Genomic DNA, 20,904 nt, shown 5'->3' on the forward strand with positions numbered 1-20,904 from the left:
GGGCCTTTGGTCTAGAGAAGAGAGCCCATTTGTTGGAAGTCACCGGACTAGAATGGGGGCTTTTCCTCACACCCATCTGGCTTCGAAGGGAGTCTTTCCACTGACCCTGGCTTATGCATCGGGCAGTAAGGCCAAGGGAGGGCCCGTTTTTGTCCTTCCCTGGATCCCCGGGCCTTGGCACAGCGCTGGGCACACAGTAGGAGCTGCTCACACACTTGTCAGCTCTTTGATGTGGGGTCAGTAAGTCAGAGCATTTATAAGCGCCTACTGTGTGCTGGAAGTTGTGCCAAAGGAGGGGGAGAGCCTGCTTTGAACTAGGCTCTCCCTACCCCTCACCTCACGCTATCTCGGTGGCCCCCGGTCACTTTCCGGGGGTGGGGGGGTGGGGGGGCGTCAACGCGGGCGCGCGACTCCGGGCGCGCGTCTGGGGCCCGGCCAGGAACTGGAGTCGCCAGGCCCTCCCTCTCCTGCTCGCCCGCGGGGCAGGCCCTGGGCGCTGGGCGCGCTAGGCCGCCTGCCCGCCCCCGGGCTAGAGGAAGAGGAAGGGCGGCCTAAGGGGGAGGAGGGAGGAGGAGGAGGAGGAGGAGGAGGAGCCGGAGACGAGGACGAGCCGCGGCGGCGGCGGCCTCGGCTCCCCGCTCCCCGCGGCGCGATGGAGGCCCCGGAGCGGCTACGGCGGCGGCGGCGACCGGAGCAGTGGCGACAGCAGCGGCAGCGGCGGCTCTAGCCCGGAGGCCCCCAGCCGCGTGCGCCCGTGGCCATGGCCTTGGTGACCCTGCAGCGCTCGCCCACGCCCAGCGCCGCCCTCCTCGTCCGCCAGCACCAGCGAGGTGAGCCAGCCGGGGAGGGAGGGAGAGAGTGAGGGGGCCCGGGCCCGTCCCGCCCCACCAGGCCCCAGCGGCCGAGGCCCGGCGTCTCTCGGCTCTCCGGGCCTGCCTGGGACCCTCGGGACGCCTCTGAAGGGCTCCGGGGCTGCGGTCGGCCTGTGGGGCCGGGATCCCTGCGGCTCCTTGGTCGTGTCCGGGGTCCCCCCTCTGGATCGCTGTGTGTCTTCCATGCTTTCTGCGTGCCTCTTTCTGGGTCCCCTGCGCTCCTTTCGGAATCCTTGCGGCTCTAAGACTTGTCTCTCCTCGTTTCTATGTATCTCCTCCGGAGTCTCTTTCTTAGTCCCCCAGGGATGCTGCCCGACTCGGCTTGTCCGGATGTCTTCTGTCTCCTAATGGGGCTCTCCCGGAGTCTCCGGGTCTGGATCACCGACCTCTCCCATAGTTTCTAGGCACCTCTTTCTGGGTCTCTTGCTGAGTCTGTGTGCCGGGGTCCCTCTGCCTTTGACTTGTCTCTCCTAGTTTCTCTGGGTCTGTTTGCGAGTCCTTCTGTCTGGATCACTGTGTCTCTCCCATAGTTTCTATGTATTTCTTTCTGAGTCTCCAAGGCTCTGTGTGCTTGGGTCCCTCTGGAATCCTCACTCCGTCTCTCTTTGTAAGACTTGTGTCTCTCTTAGTTTCTATGTATCTCTTTCTGAGTCTCTATCTGAGTCTCTGTATACCAGGGTTCCTCCGGGACCTTGCTGAGCCTCCCGGCGTGTCTGGATGGCTTCTGTCTCTCCTGGGTCTTCTTCTGGATCTGTGGCGGAGTCTCTGTGTGCCTGGGCCCCTCTGGGTTTGACTTCTGGCTCTCTCCTCCTTTCTCTGGGTCTGTTTGTTGAGTCTTTCTGTGTTTCTCCCATAGTTTCAGTGTCTCTCCCTTAGTTTCTATGTATTTCTCTCTGGATCCCTCTGGGATCCCTACTGAGTCTGTGTTTATGCCTGCATCTCTTAGTTTCTCTGTGGCTCTTCTGGGTCCCAATCTGAGTCTCTGTGTGCCTGGGTCCCTCTGGGGTCCTTATTGAGTCTCTCCTAGCTTCTATGAGTCCCTTTCTAAATCCCTGGAATTCTTGCCTTTCTCTATGTGTCTGTATAACTTTGGGTCTCTCAGGGTCTTTCTCTTAGACTCTCTGTGTCGCTTTCTGAGTTGAGTGCCTCTGGATTTCCCTGGATCTATATCTCTTAGTCTCTGTGTCTCAGTCTTTTGTGCCTAGGTCCCTCAGTTCTATGCTGGATCTCTCTCTCTCTGTGTGGGTCCTGTCACCTTGGATCTCTGTAGTCTCTATGTTTCTGGATATCTCTTTGTGCCTGTTTCTCCCAGGTATCTCTCTATGTCTCTGGGTCACTCTGAGTCTCTGTCTGTGTCTGAGTCATTGTGAGCCCTTTGTGTTTTCTGGGTTACTCTGGGTCTCCCTCTAGGTCTCTGTGCACCTCTCTTGAGGTCTCCATTTGCATGTTTCTGGATCATTGTCTCTTATGATTTCTCTGTTTGTCTGTATGACTGGATCATTCTGGGTAATTGGTTTTTGAAACTATGTGTGTGTGTGAGAGAGAGAGACAGAGACAGAGACAGAGAGAGAGAGAGAGAGAGAGAAGAGAGAGGAGAGAGAGAGAGAGAGAGAGAGAGACAGAGAGAGAAAGAGAGAGAGAGAGAAGGAGGGAGAGAGGGGAGAGAGAGAGAGACAGAGACAGAGAGGAGAGAGAGACAGAGAGAGAGAGAGAGAGAGAGAGAGAGAGAGAGAGAGAGAGAGAGAGAGAGAGAGAGAGAGAGAGAGAGAAGGAGGGAGAGAAAGGGAGAGAGGGGAGAGAGAGAGACAGAGAGAGAGAGACAGAGAGAGAGAGACAGAGAGAGAGAGGGAGAGAGACAGAGAGAGAGAGGGAGAGAGACAGAGACAGAGACAGAGACAGAGACAGAGGGGGGGGGGGGCGGAGAGAGAGTGCACATCTGTGATCCTGGCTCTCTTTGCCCTTTCCTGGGGGATGATTGGTCAAGGAGAGCAGGAACTAGCTGACTGGTGCTGAGTGAGGGGACACTTGGTTGCAGTGGGCCAGTGAGAACTCCAGGCCTCCCGTAAATATCCCCACCCTGGCCCTGGAAGGCTCTGCCCAGGCTGTGATGCAACCAGAATCCTTACCCAGAATTCATCTCTAAGTCTGGAGAGAAGGGTATAGAGATTGAGGAATTTGCCTGCTAGTCTTTGAAGGAGAGGGGAAAGGGGAGATGTTACCTGAGGTCTTGGATAGTGGGTACATTTGGAAGGTTTGCCTCATTCTCCTGGCTTTCAGCTTCTACCTTATTAGGCTACATGGGTATACCTGTACCTAGAGTTAGCAGACCTGGGTTCAAATCCAAGCTGAGATAAACCTCTTTGGGATTCATTTTTGTCATCTCTAACATGGGGATAATAATTACAGCTGCTTCACAGAGACTCAGGTGAGACTGGACTTGGGGTTTCATAGGGAACTCCCAGCTAAGTGCTGTACACTCTGGAGAGAGCATGGCTGTGCTGGGAGAGAGAAAGATGTTTATCCTGGGCTGGGGTTAGAAATGAATCATGGTAAATGGGGGTGAACGAACCCCCCCCAGCTCAGGGTGGTTAATCAGGCTCTTCTGTACTCTGGGGGTCCCTCATCTCCTCATACACTGCCATCTCCTTGAAGGGAGAGGATGGGGCTTTAGTCAGTCTTTACTCCCCAGCCCTTCCCCAAGAGCCATTACCTGACAGATGCTTGCTGAGTGTTTCTAGAATGAGTGATAGCAGGTGCTGTTTGAGGATAGGAAAGGAGCTATTTGAGCCTTTGGTCAGGAGGACTTTTGTTCTGAGCACACTGGGAGAAGGAGTGCTGGCCTCAGAGACCCGGGCTTCAGGCTTCTCCTTCAGTGAACTCATCTAGCTGTGTGACCTTGGGTGAGTCCTTCCTCTCCCCAACATCGTTCTTTTCTGAAGAATGAGAAGGTTGGACTAGATGATGATCATCAAGACTCTGACATTCTAAGGACCCTCCCAGCCCTGACAGTCTCTGTTCTCTGGCCCCTACCAGTTCTGACATTTATGATCCCATCATGTAGCTCTCCCTTTCACCCTAAACAAGGGCCTGTCGTGATCTGTCAGTGTCTCCCCCAGGGAGCTCAAAGGGCCCCTGACTGATGACATGCCTCATCATCTCCATACACAAAACTGACTTCATGCAGCCCTGAGATGAAGCTGCTGTGAGGTGAGACAGAGCAGACTCAAGCCTCAGACACAGCAGCTCTAAGCCATTCTCCTTCCTGGCAATATCTCACTCTCCTCCTCTCTCTCTCCCTCCCCCCCCCCTTCCCTCCCTCTCTCTCTTTTTCTCTCTCTTCTCCCTCCTTTCTTCCTCTCTTCCTCTTTCTCTCTTCCTTTCCCCCTCTCCTCTTCTCTTTCTCTCTCCTTACTCTCTCCCTCTCTGTCTCTCTCTCTCTCTGTTTCTCTCTTTCTCCCTCTCTCTTTCTCTTCCTCCTCCTTTCTCCCTCTTTCTTCTTGGACTCTCTTGCCTCCCCTGAGCTCTCTTCCTCTCCCCCTCTTTGTCTCTCTCTTTGTCTCCCCTTCTCTTTCTCTCTCTCCCTCCCTCTCTCTCCTCCTCTCTCTCTTCCTTCCCCCCTCTCTTTCTCTCTCTGTCTCTATTTCTCTCTCTCTGTCTCTCTCTTCCTCCTCCTTTCTCCCTCTCTCTCTCTCTTTCTCTTCCTCTCTGCCTTTTCTTCCTCTCTCCTCTCTTCTTCCTTTTTCTCTCACAGGAAGGAACTGGCCCTGCCTATCTGGTGTGAATAAGTGACCCAGCACTGGGTCTGGGAGAGGGAGACAAGCCCTGGATGTTTTCCTCTGTCTGGGGCAGGTTTTGAAGCAAAGCCTTACAGAGTGATGGGTGGAGAGTTGGGCTTCTAGCCTCTGGCCCATCTCTGATGGTGTGTCGTTGGGCAAATCACCCTCCTTCTCTGGGTCCCAGCAAACGTTCTGAGACTTACGTTGTAAAGTAGGAGCTGATCTGCTGTTGGTAGAGGGAGTTTTCTCACCAGAAGTTCCTTACATTGATGAGATCTGATAGTCAGAGGCATTTTTAAAATACCTACTATATGCCAGACACTGTATTAAGTTCTGGGGATACAGAAAAAAACCCGTCAAGCATAAGTCTAGACTAAAAATAACAAAGACCAGGCACAAACTGAGCTAAATCCTTAAAAGTAATGATGTCTACACATGGACACTAATACTTACAGGTTCAGCAGGTATATAGGACTTAACTGGAATCATATAATTGTAGTGGGGAAATTATTCCATGGCAAAGCTTGAAAAGACCTTAGAGGGGCAGCTAGATGGCTCAGTGGTTTGAGAACTAGGCTCAGAGACAGGAGGGCCTGGGTTCAAATCTGTCCTCAGACATTTCCTAGCTGGGTGACCCTGGGCAAGTCACTTAACCCTGATTGCCCAGTCCTAACTGCTCTTCTGTCTTAGAATTATTACTATAACGGAAGGTAAGGATTCTGAAAGAAAGAAAGAAAGAAAGAAAGAAAGAAAGAAAGAAAGAAAGAAAGAAAGAAAGAAAGAAAGAAAGAAAGAACGAACCTAGGCCAACCTCCTCATTTTATAGAGGACAAACTGAGGACCACAGAGGGGAGTTTATTTGCTCAGGGTCACACAAATCAGCCATAACAGACTTGAGATTTGAACCCAGTTCTTCTGGCTCCAAATCCGGGGATCTTTTCTTCCTCTACCATGTATTGCCTCCATTTTACAGAGGAATAAACTGAGGCTCAAAGTGAGATAAATCTATTTCAATCCAATAAACATGTATTAACCCCCACTATGTTCCAGGCACTGTGCTAATCAGAGATCAGAGAATCATCATTCTAGAACTTGAAGGGAGCTTAGAGATGACCTAGTCTGACCCTGTCTTTTTACCCAGGAACGTGGGTTAGTGAATGACAGCTGGGATCCGAACTGAGTTCCTTGGCTGCCAAGCCCAGCTCGCTTTGTGTGACAATGTTTTCCCATTTTTCTGGGTGTGGCAGGCCAGGCACTAGGTGCCAGGCTTGGGTGACTCCCGTCCCGACTGAGCCTTCCAACATTTTCTCCCTTGGAATGAAGTCCCCAGCTGGCTCCCTGGGCAGCTTGGCCTCTCCCTGGCTGGGTGTCTTGTTCCTTCTCTCACAGTGGTGCCCAGGGCCAGCTTCCCTCTGGTTTCAGCCTTCCATCTCTCCCAGCCATCGCTGCTTTCCAGGTTTCTCTTTCCCCTCTCAATGGGCACCTCTGTGTGATGGATGAAATATGCCAAGCCCTAGCGGGCTCAGTCGTTGGGGATTTTTTTCTTTCCAGTTTTCTGTATACAGAGGGAAAAAATAAAGAAAAATCACTCCAGGGCCCAAGAAGCAATAACTCCGGACCTTTCAGAAGTCCTTTAAAGCACATTAAATAGCACTTCTTATCATTATATACAAGTTAGCCCACTACCTAGGATGTTTCATACTTCACATCTTGCTGGTTTTCGAGGCAATTTTAAAAGTTTGGGGGGGTTTAATTGGAAAAAGTCTTAGATTTGGAGGCAAAAGAGCTGAGTTTGGATAAGTTCTTACCAGGATTAGGGCAAGTCTCTTCCTCTCTCTCTCCCCTCAATTTCCTCATCTATAAAATAAGGTGGTTGATCTTGAGAGCCCTCAGGTCTAGAGCTATAATTATTTTTATATATATATATATAATTTTTTTCCTAAATAGCTCTTACCTTATGTTTTCATATCATTTCTAAGACAGAAAAGCATAAGTGACTTGTCCAGGGTCACACAACTAGGAAGTATCTAAGGCCAGATTTGAGCCCAGGTCCTCCTGACTGCTGGCCCAATGCTCTATCCACTGTGCTACCCTGCTGCTCCTACGGTCCTGTATTCTTATGCCTCAAGTTCAAGCCTTAACCCTACCATTTAATAGATGTGTGGCCTTAGGCAAGTCCTTTCACTGATTAATGCCTCAGTTTCTTCATCTGCAAAATCTCAATGTTAGAATCCTTGCTTTATCTATCAGATTGTGGGAACAAAAGTACTTTGTAAAGCTAAATGTGCCAGGGAACATGAGCCAACCTTCCTCCTGATATTACTCCCAGTTTCTCTCGTCTTTGGTTAATTTGTCCATAGATGCTGGCCTGTTGTCTCCCCCCGTTAGACGGTGATCTCCTTGAGGGTGGGGATTGGTTTGGGCCTTTCTCTGGATCCCCAGCACACAGCACAGTGCCTTGTGTATAACAGATACTTAATAAAATGCTTGTTCTGATGGATTATCATTCTTCTCCTGATAGTAACAATAGCCCACATTTCTCTCGTGTTTTAAGGTTTTTAGATGCACTCTCTCCTTTCAGGCAGTCTGATTCCAGAACCTCCACAGTGCCCACACCTTAAAGACTGATGGGGAAAGAGGCCTTTTGGTGTCCTTAAAATGTTTGTGTCTCAATGGGAGGTCCTAGGTTCAAATCTGGCCTCAGACACTTCCCAGCTGTGTGACCCTGGGCAAGTCACTTGACCCCCATTGCCTAGCCCTTACCACTCTTCTGCCTTGGAGCCAATACACAGTATTGACTCCAAGACAGAAGGTAAAGGTTTAAAAAAAAATGTTTGTGTCTCTCTTGTTTTTACATCACCTCTAGATCTAACTCTAGCTTCTCCCTTACCCTCTTTAGAGAACCATCTCCAAAGAATACAAAGGAAAGAGAAGGGGTGGGGATAGGAGACAGAGACAGAGAGAGGGAGGAAGAAGAGAGAGATTGGGAAAGAGAGAGACAGAGAGATGGGAAGACAGAAAGGGAGAGAGGGAGGAAGGAGGGAAAGGAAGGGAGAGAGAAAGGCAGGAAGAGAGAACACAGACAGTAAGAGATAGTTGGGGAAGAGAAAGGGAGGAAGGGAAGGGGAGAGACAGACAGAGAGAAAGATGGGGAGAGAGCAGTTTAGCCAATCTAGCCAATGGCTCAACCCAGGCTGACAGTATATGTAGTGTATCACCCCCACCTCTGGGTGGTTGTATTTTTATCTGATGCCTGGAACAGAAGGAGAAGAAGGAACCCTGGGCTTAAAATGCTATACGCTCCATCAACTCTGTGATTCTGGCCAAATGACTTTCCTTCTTTGCCTCAGTGTGCTCTTCTGAGAATGGGCTGGTCCTGCCTGCCCCGTGTCATCCCAAGGGTTGCTGTGAATATCAAAAGAGATGGCTGTAGAAGCCATAAACCTGTGGGCACTGGAAGGGGCTTTAGGACATGTTATGGGAGATGCCCTGGACTTAGAATCTGGAACCCTGGACTCTAGTCCTGGCCCTGCGCATGAGCGCCCTTGGGATCTTGACCAGCACTTAGCACAGTGCCTGGCATGCAGAAGTGGCTTAATAAATGTTCACTGACTGACTCGTGTATACAATGATCTGGATAGACTGGATAGTGTCAGACACCCCTGGTAGCTGTTAATCCCTTGAACGTGGAATACTATAGCCAGAATAACACAGAGGCCAGTTCCTTCAGTTTACAAGGGAGGGGGAAGGGGGACAAAGTCTCTTGAAAGTGCTTTTATGAGCCACCGAGGAGCATAGCTTTAGAGCTTGGTGGGAATGTAGAGGTCAGCTCATCTAACTTCCTCATTCTACAGAAACTGAGGCCAGGAGTGGGGAGTGACTTGCTCCAGGTTATATCACCCAGAGTCACACAGCTAGCAAGTGTCTAAGGTAGAATTTGAACTCGAGTCTTCTCTACTCCAGGCCCAGGACTCTGACCACTATGCCGCCTAGCTGTCTGATGGGTAGAAGCTGCAAAGTGGCCAGTGGCTTGATGTCAACAAAATCTTTATCACATTTTGAGCTGGGTCAAAAGGTTTGGCCCAAGAGGTGGTGAGCATCTCTTCGAGGGAGGTCTCTGAGAAGAGGCTGGATGGCCATTCTTCAGAGATGTGGCACAGAAGGTTTGGGGGCAGAGACCGATGAGGCGGCCTGGATGACCTCCAAGGTTCCTTCCTCTTCTGACATCCATGAAAGAGGATTCATTTTCTCTTTCGATTCTGGGAGTGACCAACGGATCATCCCCCTTAAAAGCCATGATCATGAAGTTAATAATAATAGCTTCTCTTTATAGACCAGTCCATTTTTCAACATTCATCCAACAATTATTAAGTGCTTGCTGTGTGCCAAGCGCCATGCCAGGTGCTGAGGATACAAAGACAACAAAACAATCTTTTTCAAGTTGCTTATATAGATGTTTACTCTTTGCATAACCTTGAGCAAGGTACTCCTTTCTTCTGGCCTCAGTTTCCCTAGAAGTTGAGGAAGTTGGTTGGGAAGTTAATATTATTAACCTATTATCATGACTTTGCCCCCCAAGCTTTTGTTCCTTCCTCTGTAAACTGAGGGAACTGGCCTCCACGTCTTTCTGACTCTACTATTCCGGGGGCTTAATCACCAGCACCCCCTCACCAGCAAAGATAAACTGAGATAGTATTTATAAAGTGCTTTGTAGACCTTAAAGCACCATATAAATGCCAGTTCTTTTTGTTCCTGCTCCTGTCTTCTGGGGCCAAGAAGAACACGTCTCTTCTCTCTTATGTGGAATAACTCACCAAATACTTGCAGAAAAGTGAGGTGGGCAGAGGTGGTGGTTGTCATCCTGTCACGTCTCACTCTTCCTGACCTCGTAGACCCTAGTACACCAATACGGTCCATGGGGTTTTCTTGGCAAAGATACCAGAGTGGTTTGCCATTCCCTTTTCCAGTGGGTTAAGGCAAACAGAGGGTCAGAGACTTGCCCAAAGTCACACAGCTAATAAGTATCTGAGGCTAATTTTGAACTTGGGTCTTCCTGATTCCGGACTCAGTGCGTCAATCTTTGGAGGGCCCAGTTGGGAAAGCCCATTGTCTTCATATGAGCAGAAGAAAAAGAAGCAGTTGCTGGGATTTATTCAGTCAATGAGCATTAAGGGCCTCCTAGGAACCAGGCCACATGCCAAATGTTAAGGAGACAAAGAGAGGGAAAAGACAGTCCCTGCCTCCAAGGAATTCACAGTCTAATGGGGGAGACAGCAGGTAAATAGTTATGTTCAAACAAGCTCTTGACGGGACACAGTGGAAATAATCAACAGAAGGGAGACATTGAGATTGAGGGGTCAGAAGAGGCCTCCTAGGAAGTGAGATTTTAGCTGGGACTGAAACAAGGAGATGGAGAGAAAGAGGAGAAAATTCTAGGCACTGGGGGCAGCCAATGAAAATGCTCAGGCTGGAGATGGACTATCTGGTGGGAGGAATAGCCAAGAGGCCAATGTCACTGGAAGGAAGAATACATGTAAAGGAATAAGGTGTAAGAAGACTAGAAAGGTAGGACAGGTTATAAAAGGGTGTTGAATGCAAAATCGAGGGCCATAGGGAGCCACTGGGGTTTATTGAGTAGGAGAGGGGAATGATATGTCCAGACCTGAGCTTCAGGGAAATCACTTTAGTGGCTGAATGGAAGATGGATTGGAGTGGAGGGAGACTGAGGCTGGTTGACTCAACTAGCAGCCATTGCAGTAGTCTAAACATGAGGTGTTGTAGGAATGCACCAGAGTGATAGCAGCATCAGAGGAGAGAAAGGGACATATTTGGGAGATGCTACAAATTTAACATCAACAAGCCTTGGCCATAGCTTGGATATGGGGGGTGAGGGATGGTAAGGAGTCCAGAATGGCTTCTAAGTTGTGAGCCTGAAGGACTAGAAGATAGTGGTAGTCTGGGAAGAAATAGGGAAGGTAGGAGGGGACTAGGGCTTAGGGGGAAATTCAATGGGTTTTGTTTTGACTGTTTTGAGTTTCAGATGTCTTTGGAACATTTAATTCAAGATGTCCAATGGGCCATTGGAAGTGCAAGACTGGAGGAAATCAGTAGAGAAGTTAGAGATGGAGAAGTTGGTCTGAGAATCTTGAACCTAGAGATGGTAATAATGAGATCACCAAGTAAAATAATAGAGATGGAGTAGAGGAAAGGGCCTAGGACAGAGCCCTGTGGGACACTCAGGGTTAGAGGCTAGGTGTGGAGGAGGATCCAGGGAAGGAGACAGAGAAGGGTTAGTCAGATAAGTAGGAGGAGATCCAGGATAGAGAGGGGAATCCCCAAGTGTCAAGTGTCAGAAGTTACAGAGATGAGAAAAAAACCATAGATGTGGCTGTTAGGAGATCATTGGCATCATTCCCCACCTGATAAATGGTCAGAGGGTATGAACAAGCAGTTTTTAGAAGAGGAAATCAAAGCTATTTATAGTCATTTGACTATAAATGCTCTAAATCTCTATTGATTAGAGAAATGCAAATTAAAACAACTCTGAGATGCTACCTCACACCTATCAGAAATGGTGAACGCTGGAGAGGATGTGGAAAAATTGGGACACTAATGTACTGTTGGTGGAGTTGAGAACTGATCCAACCATCCTGGAGAACAATTTGGAAACATGCCCAAAGGGCTATAAAAGTCTGCATACCTTTTGGCCATCAATACCACTACTAAGTCTGTATCCCAATGAAATTTTAAAAAAGGGGAAAGGACCTATATATGCACAAAATATTTCTAGCAGCTCTTTTTGTGGTGGCAAAGAATTGGAATTTGAGGGGATGCCCATCACTTGGGGAATAGCTGAATAAGTTGTGGCATATGATTGTGATGGAATAATATTGGGGAAGCTAGATGGCACAGTTAATGGATAGAGCAATGGGCTTGGAATCAGTAAGACTCATGTTAACAAGTTCAAATCCAGCCTCAGACACTTCCTAGTTGTGTGGCTCTTGACAAGTCATTTAACCCTATTTGTTTCAGTTCTTCATCTATAAAATGAGCTGGAGGAGATAATGACAAGCTAACTGTGTGACTTTGGACCAGTCACTTCATCTTGTTTTCCTCAATTCCTCATCTGTAAAATGAGCTGGAGAAGGAAGGGACAAATTACTCCAGATCTTTGCCAAGAAAATCCCAAATGGGATCATGAAACATCAGATATGAATGAAAAATGACCAAACAACAATATTGTACTATGAGAAATGATGTGCAGAATGGTTTCAGAAAAGCCTGGGAAGGCTTATATGAAAATGGAATGAGCAGAACTAAAACGTCATATATAGTAACAACAATATTCTAATGTTAATTAGACTGTGAAGGCCTTAGCTATTCTGATAATACCATGATCCAAGAAAGTTCTGAAGGACTTATGATGAAAAGAGAGAGAGCTGATAGGGTCCAAGTAGAAATCAAAGTATAGTTTTTTCACTTCATTTTTCTTGCCTTTTTTTTCATCATTGTTAATATGGAAATATATTTTTCATGACTTCGCATGTATATTTCTTGCCTTCTCAAAGGGTGGGAGAGAGGGAAAGAATTTAGAATTCAAATTTTTGTTAAATATATACTTTAATATAAATAATATAAATAGATACTTTTTTTTAAGAAGAGAAATAGAGCATTGGCAACTTTGTAGATAGCAGTTTCAGTTGGATGATAAGGTTGTAAGAGTGAGAGAAATGAAATGAGGCACTAAGTGTAGATGGTTTTCCTAACAAGTTTAACCATGAAAGGGAAAAGATATAGGATATATGTATGTATATATGTATATGTATATGAAATGAGATATACCTTGTGGGCATAGATGGATCAAATGAAGGCTTTTTGAGGATGTAATCTAGGATTAGCCTTTGATAAAGTGTGATTGGCAATAATGACTTTACCACAAGAGATTTGAGAGTAGACCGTGATATCAAATTGAACATTCAGCAAGGGCTAGACATTGGGAAGGGAGGAGAGTATATTCAATACATGGGGACCTGCCCATCACTCTTCTATTGCTGATGTGATTGCCATTTCCTAGAAATGCCTTAGTCAATCTAAATCTTACTTATGTGGGGATAGCATCATGTAAAATAGGAAATGCCCTGGATTTAGTGTACAGGGACTTACTGTTTAAACTAATTTTGGAAAAAAGAACTAGTTTAAATACTAGTTCCACTAAAAAAAAAATCAATCTTATCTCCATATTAACTTTCCCAGTTTCTTCAACTACTTCTCAAGGCCCTTAGACATCCTGGTCACCCTCTATAAGACGCTATTGAGCTGATCATAAACTATAGTTCCTGGAACTGAACCCATTAATCAAAAGATCATGGAGTGGTTGGACCATCGCCACTCTGGTGCTGTACATCATACCTTCTTTCCTAATGCTTTTTGGGTGCCACTGTGTACAGTTATTGAGTTGGTGGTCCTCCAAACTTCCCAGGTTGTCTTCAGATCAACGGCTGTAAGTTTCATTGAAACATGACCCAAAGAAAAATTAGAGGAGGCCAAATAACTTTGGCAAGTTAGACTCTTTTTGCTTATAGAAAGTGCCAAATAGGAAATGTTCACAAGTTCCAGGAATGAATCTGCTGGGTTATTTGAGGGAAAGAGTGAAGTTTTAGAGATATCTGATCATAGATTTAAAGCTAGAAGTGACGTTATAAGTAATTGAGACCATGTTCTTCATTTTTAAAATGAGGATACCAATGTTCAAAGAGTTTAAGTCCAGCTTATAAGCATCTGAGGTAGAATTTGAACTCAAATGTTCCTGACTCCAAGTGCAGCTTATTATTCAATATTCAAAATATTATTCAAAATTCAAAGCATTATGGGATATGCCCATGCCTCAGCCAAATTATTGAGTGACTCATTAGCGAGCGTACTTTGTGCAGGCTGAATAAATGATGTGTGAAAACTCACACACACACACACACACACACACACACACGCACACACACACACACACACATGCACGCACCACATTTTTCAAAGCCACAGAAATACTTTTATGCTGAACAAAGTACAGTTTCATTCAAAAGGGTGACGGAATTCCATAGCACAAGCACTTTTACTTTATCTTGTTTAACAGATTCTGAAATGGTAGCTACTGTCATGGAGATGGAAGAGAGGGAAGAAGGTCTGGAATAGGTGTAGGGGTTGAGAACCTTTGGTTCAAACAGTAACATCCCCTGTTCTAAGGGCCCTTCTAGCGCTCAGCCCCATAATTCTCTTCACATGTGAAAAGGGACTAAACATCTCTGGTGCAGCGCCTGTGGCGTAGCCTTTCAGAGAGGAGGAATCCAGATAAAGCAGAGCTTCTACATTCACGGAATTGGCTTGTAGGCTAGGAAGATAAGATATACAAATATTCCTCCGAAGCCTGATATTGCAGCTTCGGTGCCCTTGAGACGTGCACACAGTGCTGCGTGAGGGCAGTGCCAGTCAGTTAGGAGCATGGAAGGACCTAGAAGACCAGGTCTTTCTGGAATGTCAGCAGGCAAGGAGAAGGGAGTATATAAGATAAGGCCTGCAAGGTGTGTGGGAGGTGCCAGGTTATGGAAGGCCTTGAATGCCAGGCAGAAGATTCTTAAAGGATCCAAGATTTAGAGCTGGGAGTAACCTTGTAAGTCAGAGTGTAGCCCTTCCCTTTTCTAAGAGAGCATACTAAGGCCTAAGGAAGTGCCTAACACAGGATTTGAACTCTGGTCTTTCTGACCCCAAATCGGGCTCTTCTGCCTCCACTCTGTGGCCAAGACCTGAGATTTTACTCATTATCACTGAGTGATTATTTGGGAACGAGGGGTGGCAACTGCTGCTATATATGTCATGACTCTCTCTGTCTCTGTCTCTCTCTCTCCCTCTCCCCTCCCTCCCTCCCCGTCTCCGTCTCTCCCCTCCCTCCCTCTGTCTCTCTCTGTCTTTAGCTCTCTGTCTCCCTCTTTCTGTTTCTGTTTATCTGTCTCTCTGTCTCCCTTTCTCTATCTCTGTCTCTCTCCCTCCCCCTTTCTTTCTCTCCTCCTCACCTCCTTTTTTCTCTGTCTCTCTCTATCTGTCTCTCTGTCTCCCTTTCTCTCCCCCCTTCCTCCTCTCTCTCTTTTTTTCATTCATTTTCTCTCTTTCTCTTGTTTCAGGAGGTTGGCAGCGATGAAGACCGAAAATTAAACCTCAGGTAAGTGCCAACATGGCATCATCGCCTCTACCCCTTAGGTGTGTCCAGAATCCCAGCATTCCTAGATCAGAAACTTTAACCTCAGATTCCAAGGCCAAGATTGACCCAGACCTGTCATGGATGTCCATATTCTGTTACCATTTTCATGGGAAAATCACTACAAATTTAGCTGTTGACTTTCCTAGCTCATAGCATTTTTTGTTTGTTTGTGAGAGCCTGGCTTTAGCTACTCCCCCCACGTTTTAAAACAATTAAAGCCCTTCCCTTCCATCTTAGAATCAATACTGTGTAATGCTTCCAAGCCAGAAGAATAGTAAGGGCTAGGCAGTGGGGTTACATGATTTATCCAGGTTCATACAACCAGGAAATGTCTGAGGTCAGATTTGAACTCAGGACCTCCCATCTCTAGCTCTCAACCTACGGAGCCATCTAGCTGCCCCTATCCTTTTTATTAAAACAAACCAAGAGGCAACTAGGTAGCACAGTTATAGAGCCCCAGGACTGGAGTCTAGAAGACCTGGGTTCATTTTCCTAGCCGTGTGATCCTGGGCAAGTCACTTAACCCCCGCTGCCTTGCCTTTGCTGCTCTCCTGTCTTAGAACTGATACTAAGACAGAAGGTAAAGGTTTCAAAAAGCCAAAGAATGGAGACGAAGCCTCTAATTGTCATATTTGCTAACACAGGGACAAAAGCGAGTGTTCCTTTGGGCAGCCAGACCTGCCCTGGGGTTTGGGTGTTGGTTTGTTTTCTGAAGATCTCAAGCTTTGGAATGCTTGGTGCCCTGGAAGCCAAGAGAGAGTGGACAGACAGGGCGGTGCAGTGGAAGGAACCCTGAAGACAAGTCCTCTGTCCTCTCTGGGCCTCAGATTCTTCATCTGTAAAATGACCTCCCAGGCCCTTCTGCCTCCGAATCTATGATGCTTTACTCTTACTTATGTTCAAGTGACCTTGGACATATCATTTAACTTCTGGGCCTCAGTTTCCCCATCTGTAAAATTCGAGGGTTGGATTAGGTGACCTCCAGCAAATTGAAGCAGTCCATAACCAGTATTTATTAAGTGTGCCTACATACCAGGAATATAAGATGAAAGGATTGAGCTATTATTGACTCCCTGAAATCCTCAGCCAGCTAAATGGTGCCATAGTGCACAGAGCACCAGGCCTGGAGTCAGGAAGATGCCTTCCTGAGTTCAAATCTGGCCTCAGACATGCACTAGTTGTATATATGACTCTGGGTAAGTCTCTTCACCCTGACTGCCTCAGTTTCCTCATTTGTAAAATGAGGATGAGAATAGCACTACCTGCCTAGGAGTATTGTGAAGATCAAATGATCCAGTCTTTGTAAAGCCTTTTGTAAGCCTTAAAGGTTCTATAAATGCCATCTATAGTTATTTAGTCTGGATGTCAGGAAGGTAGCCCAGTGGAAAGAGGGCTATGCCTCAGGGAGACTCATCTTCATGAGTTCAAATCCAGCTTCAGACACTAACTAGCTGTGTGACCCTGGGCAAATCATTGCCCCCATTGGCCTCAGTTTCCTCATCCATCAGATGAGCTGGAGAAGGAAATGGCAAACTGCTCCAGGGTCTCTGCCAAGAAAACTCACCCAAGTGAACAAGAATAACAAAATCCCCTCCTATATAATTCTGAGAAAAGATGAAGAGAATCTGCCTTTGTAAAGCACCTACTGTGGGCCAAGCACTGAGCTAGGCCATTTTTACAAATATTATCTCATATCACCACAACCTTTTGCAGTAAGTACTATTAAAATCCCCATTTTATAGTTGAGGAAACGGAGAGAACAAAGGGTCAATGACTTGCCAGGGGTCACGAAGCAAGTGAGTCTCTGGGCTAGATTTGACTCAGGTCTTCGTGTCCAAGCCTGACACTGTGCCACTTGCTGCCTGAAATCAGTCTCATCAATGATCTCTTAAGGGAAAAATGGGTTTCCTCCTGTGAGAATGATACATTCTGAGTCACAAGGGTTCTTCAGGGTCATTTAGAGAGTCATTTAAAGAATCACAGGCGGAATTTGAAACCGGGACTTGTACAACACATAAGAGGTATGTGTTTAGAGCTCCGAGGTTGGCAGGGCATTGAAGAGGGCAGTGTGAACTTGTGGGAGGAAACCAGGGCTGGGGGGGGGGGGGATCAGGGATGGGGGAAAATTATCTTTGTTGGCGACTTTGCATGGAAAATATCTTTGATTCTTCTGAAGAGAGGCGGAGCGTCAATAAAGTCTGTTTTCCTTCACTCAGGCTCGATATTTTGATCCTAATGGTGAGTGAAAGGACTCTGGTCCCAGGGATTTGTCCCAGCCTTGAGCTTTCCCCTGGTGGTGTAGAAGCAGGAGTCTCTGGGATGCTGAGGTTTCCAAGGGAGGGCAGTAACGGACCACAACAGAGAGGCCCTGGGCACTTCCTTGATGACTTACTGGATGGGAATGAGGGTAGAGGGTGGAGTATAGGAAAGCAGAAATCAAGCTGGGAATCTCCTGATCTTCGGAGAGAAAGAGATTGGAAATGGAGCTTTTATTTAAAAATCCAGAGCCGGAGAAGTCAAGAAAGTAGATTCTTAGGCCAAGTTTGCCATCTTGTTCTCCTAAACCAGTCAGGCTGTCAGAAATCTCACTTTATCTATCAAGTGAGGAAATTGGACTCTGACCTCTAAGGGTCTACAGCCCTGATACTCCCTGTTCTAAGGTCTCTCCCAGCCCTAACATTTCCTATTCTGTGTTCTAGGCTCCCTCCCAGCTCTGACATTCTCTGTTCTAAGGTCTCTCCCAGCTCTGACATTCTCCATTCTAAGGTCTCTCCCAGCTCTGACATTCCTTGTTCTAAGGTCTCTCCCAGCTCTGACATTCTCTGTTCTAAGGTCTCTCCCAGCTCTGACATTCTCCATTCTAAGGTCTCTCCCAGCTCTGACATTCCTTGTTCTAAGGTCTCTCCCAGCTCTGACATTCCTTGTTCTAAGGTCTCTCCCAGCTTTGACATTCCCTGTTCTAAGGACTCTCCCAGCTCTGACTGCCTTTTCTAAGGTCTCTCCCAGCTCTGACATTCTCTGTTCTAAGGCCTCTCCCAGCTCTGACATTCCCTGTTCTAAGGACTCTCCCAGCTCTGACATTCCCTGTTCTAAGGTCTCTCCCAGCTCTGACATTCTCTGTTCTAAGGTCTCTCCCAGCTCTGACATTCCCTGTTCTAAGGACTCTCCCAGCTCTGACTGCCTGTTCTAAGGTCTCTCCCAGCTCTGACATTCTCTGTTCTAAGGTCTCTCCCAGCTCTGACATTCCCTGTTCTAAGGACTCTCCCAGCTCTGACATTCCCTGTTCTAAGGTCTCTCCCAGCTCTGACATTCCCTGTTCTAAGGTCTCTCCCAGCTCTGACATTCTCTGTTCTAAGGTCTCTCCCAGCTCTGACATTCCCTGTTCTAAGGTCTCTCCCAGCTCTGACATTCTCTGTTCTAAGGTCTCTCCCAGCTCTGACATTCCCTGTTCCAAGGACTCTCCCAGCTCTGACATTCTCTGTTCTAAGGTCTCTCCCAGCTCTGACATTCTCTGTTCTAAGGTCTCTCCCAGCTCTGACATTCCCTGTTCTAAGGACTCTCCCAGCTCTGACATTCCTTGTTCTAAGGTCTCTCCCAGCTCTGACATTCTCTGTTCTAAGGTCTCTCCCAGCTCTGGCATTCCCTGTTCTAAGGACTCTCCCAGCTCTGACTGCCTGTTCTAAGGTCTCTCCCAGCTCTGACATTCCCTGTTCTAAGGTCTCTCCCAGCTCTGACATTCCCTGTTCTAAGGACTCTCCCAGCTCTGACTGCCTGTTCTAAGGTCTCTTCCAGCTCTGACATTCTCTGTTCTAAGGTCTCTCCCAGCTCTGACATTCCCTGTTCTAAGGACTCTCCCAGCTCTGACATTCCCTGTTCTAAGGTCTCTCCCAGCTCTGACATTCTCTGTTCTAAGGTCTCTCCCAGCTCTGACATTCCCTGTTCTAAGGACTCTCCCAGCTCTGACTGCCTGTTCTAAGGTCTCTCCCAGCTCTGACATTCTCTGTTCTAAGGTCTCTCCCAGCTCTGACATTCCCTGTTCTAAGGACTCTCCCAGCTCTGACATTCCCTGTTCTAAGGTCTCTCCCAGCTCTGACATTCCCTGTTCTAAGGTCTCTCCCAGCTCTGACATTCTCTGTTCTAAGGTCTCTCCCAGCTCTGACATTCCCTGTTCCAAGGACTCTCCCAGCTCTGACATTCTCTGTTCTAAGGTCTCTCCCAGCTCTGACATTCTCTGTTCTAAGGTCTCTCCCAGCTCTGACATTCCTTGTTCTAAGGTCTCTCCCAGCTCTGACATTCTCTGTTCTAAGGTCTCTCCCAGCTCTGACATTCCCTGTTCTAAGGACTCTCCCAGCTCTGACTGCCTGTTCTAAGGTCTCTCCCAGCTCTGACATTCTCTGTTCTAAGGTCTCTCCCAGCTCTGACATTCTCTGTTCTAAGGTCTCTCCCAGCTCTGACATTCCCTGTTCCAAGGACTCTCCCAGCTCTGACATTCCCTGTTCCAAGGACTCTCCCAGCTCTGACGTTCCCTATTCTGTGTTCTAGGCTCCCTCCCAGCTCTGATGTTCTCTGTTCTAAGGTCTCTCCCAGATCTGACATTCCCTAATTCTGGGTTCTAAGCTCCCTCTCAGCCCTGACATTCTCTGTTCTAGGATCTCTCCCTGATCTATCCTCCCCCCATTCAGCTGTCAAAATGCTGTTCCTAGATCACAAGTGCCTGTGTCACTCACCTACTCAGTAAACTCCTGAGACTCCCTGTTATTTACCTTCAGGACCAAATAGAAAACCCTTCGTTTGGTTTCTTATAAAGCCTTCCCAGCCTTACCCTTTCCTGCTTCTCTGGGCTTCTTGCGTCTCACTCATCCCATGGACTAGGAGCAGCTCCATGACACTGACACTGACACGAGCCTCCTGGCGCTTCTGCTGCCAGATGATGCCTCTGGGTAGCTGTTTTGCCTGGAATTCTCGTGCCTGGAATGCTCTCCCTTGTGGCCTCCACCTCTTGGCTTCCCGACCTCCTTCCCAATCCCACCTTCTGACGGGAAGCCTTTCCCCCTTCCCTCTGCTGATTATCTTCTCCTTAATCCATTGCATGTTCCCAAGCCCCCTTTAGAGCAGCAGAGTGAGCTCCTTTGGCTCCTTTAGATCCTTGTGGATCAGCACAGCTGTAGGTTCTCAGGCCCAGGGAGCGGAGCAGGCACTTAGTACTGGCTTGTTGACTGACCTAGGGTTCTCCTAGCCCTGACATGCCATGTTCTATGGCCCCCTTCCTACCTTCCGGAGCTCCTGCATTCTCTGGCCTGACCCCCATCTGGAGTCTACCTTTGGGGTCTTTTCTTCACCAACCTGGAACTTTATCAGAGATTCGAGTGCCTCAGTCTTAACCTGAACCTTCTTGTCATGCCCAGGGGCCACCTTTGACTACCTGATCAGGATTATCACAGAATTTGGGGGCCAGGAAGGACCCCACACCAGCCAAAGGAATCCTCACGGTTTCAGAGAATTATTTTTGCTTCTCAGTGACCTCCGTCCACTTGCAGGTTTGAGTTAAAACAAAACAAGCCAAAAAAGCAAGAAGCGAAAACTCGCACTGATTTCTGGGATGAGCCCATGGGTACAATGACGTTGGCCTTGTTCTCTGAACTTCCAGTTTAGAACCAGAAATCCCCTCTTTTTTCAGAGAAGGAAACTAAGATTCAGAAAGGAGAAGTGCTTCTTTGCGCCCAGTTCCCCAAACAAAGGGTATCTAGACCATTCCCTCCCATCCATTTCCTCCTACATTTCCCAGATACCTGGGGCTTTGTTTGCCACTTATTTCCTCTGGTGCTGGAAGGGACCTCATAGACCATCTGGTCCAACCCCCTCATTTTACTGAGGAGGCCCAGGAGGGAAAGAACTTGTCGAAGATCACACAGCTCCTCTGTAACACTGGCAAGCTATTTCCCACCTCTGAGCCTTTTCCCTGGTGGTCTCTACTGCTTGGAACACTCTCTGTCCTCATGTCCGCCTTTTG

The 20,904-nt window shown here is 47.5% G+C and overlaps 1 protein-coding gene across 1 annotated transcript in view; it reads left to right on the forward strand.

Moving 5' to 3' along the window:
* The first annotated feature begins 760 nt into the window (after positions 1–760).
* SSH1 (slingshot protein phosphatase 1) overlaps positions 761–20,904 on the forward strand; it is a 103,915-nt gene continuing 83,771 nt past the window's right edge. Inside the window, exons 1-4 of the mRNA XM_056820932.1 lie at positions 761–830; positions 892–1,044; positions 1,176–1,243; positions 14,818–14,855. Of these exons, the coding sequence (XP_056676910.1) occupies positions 761–830; positions 892–1,044; positions 1,176–1,243; positions 14,818–14,855 (329 nt within the window). The remainder of the gene's footprint in view (positions 831–891; positions 1,045–1,175; positions 1,244–14,817; positions 14,856–20,904) is intronic.

This window comes from Monodelphis domestica, chromosome 3 (assembly GCF_027887165.1).
Source record: "Monodelphis domestica isolate mMonDom1 chromosome 3, mMonDom1.pri, whole genome shotgun sequence".
In the NCBI taxonomy this organism is placed as follows: domain Eukaryota; kingdom Metazoa; phylum Chordata; class Mammalia; order Didelphimorphia; family Didelphidae; genus Monodelphis; species Monodelphis domestica.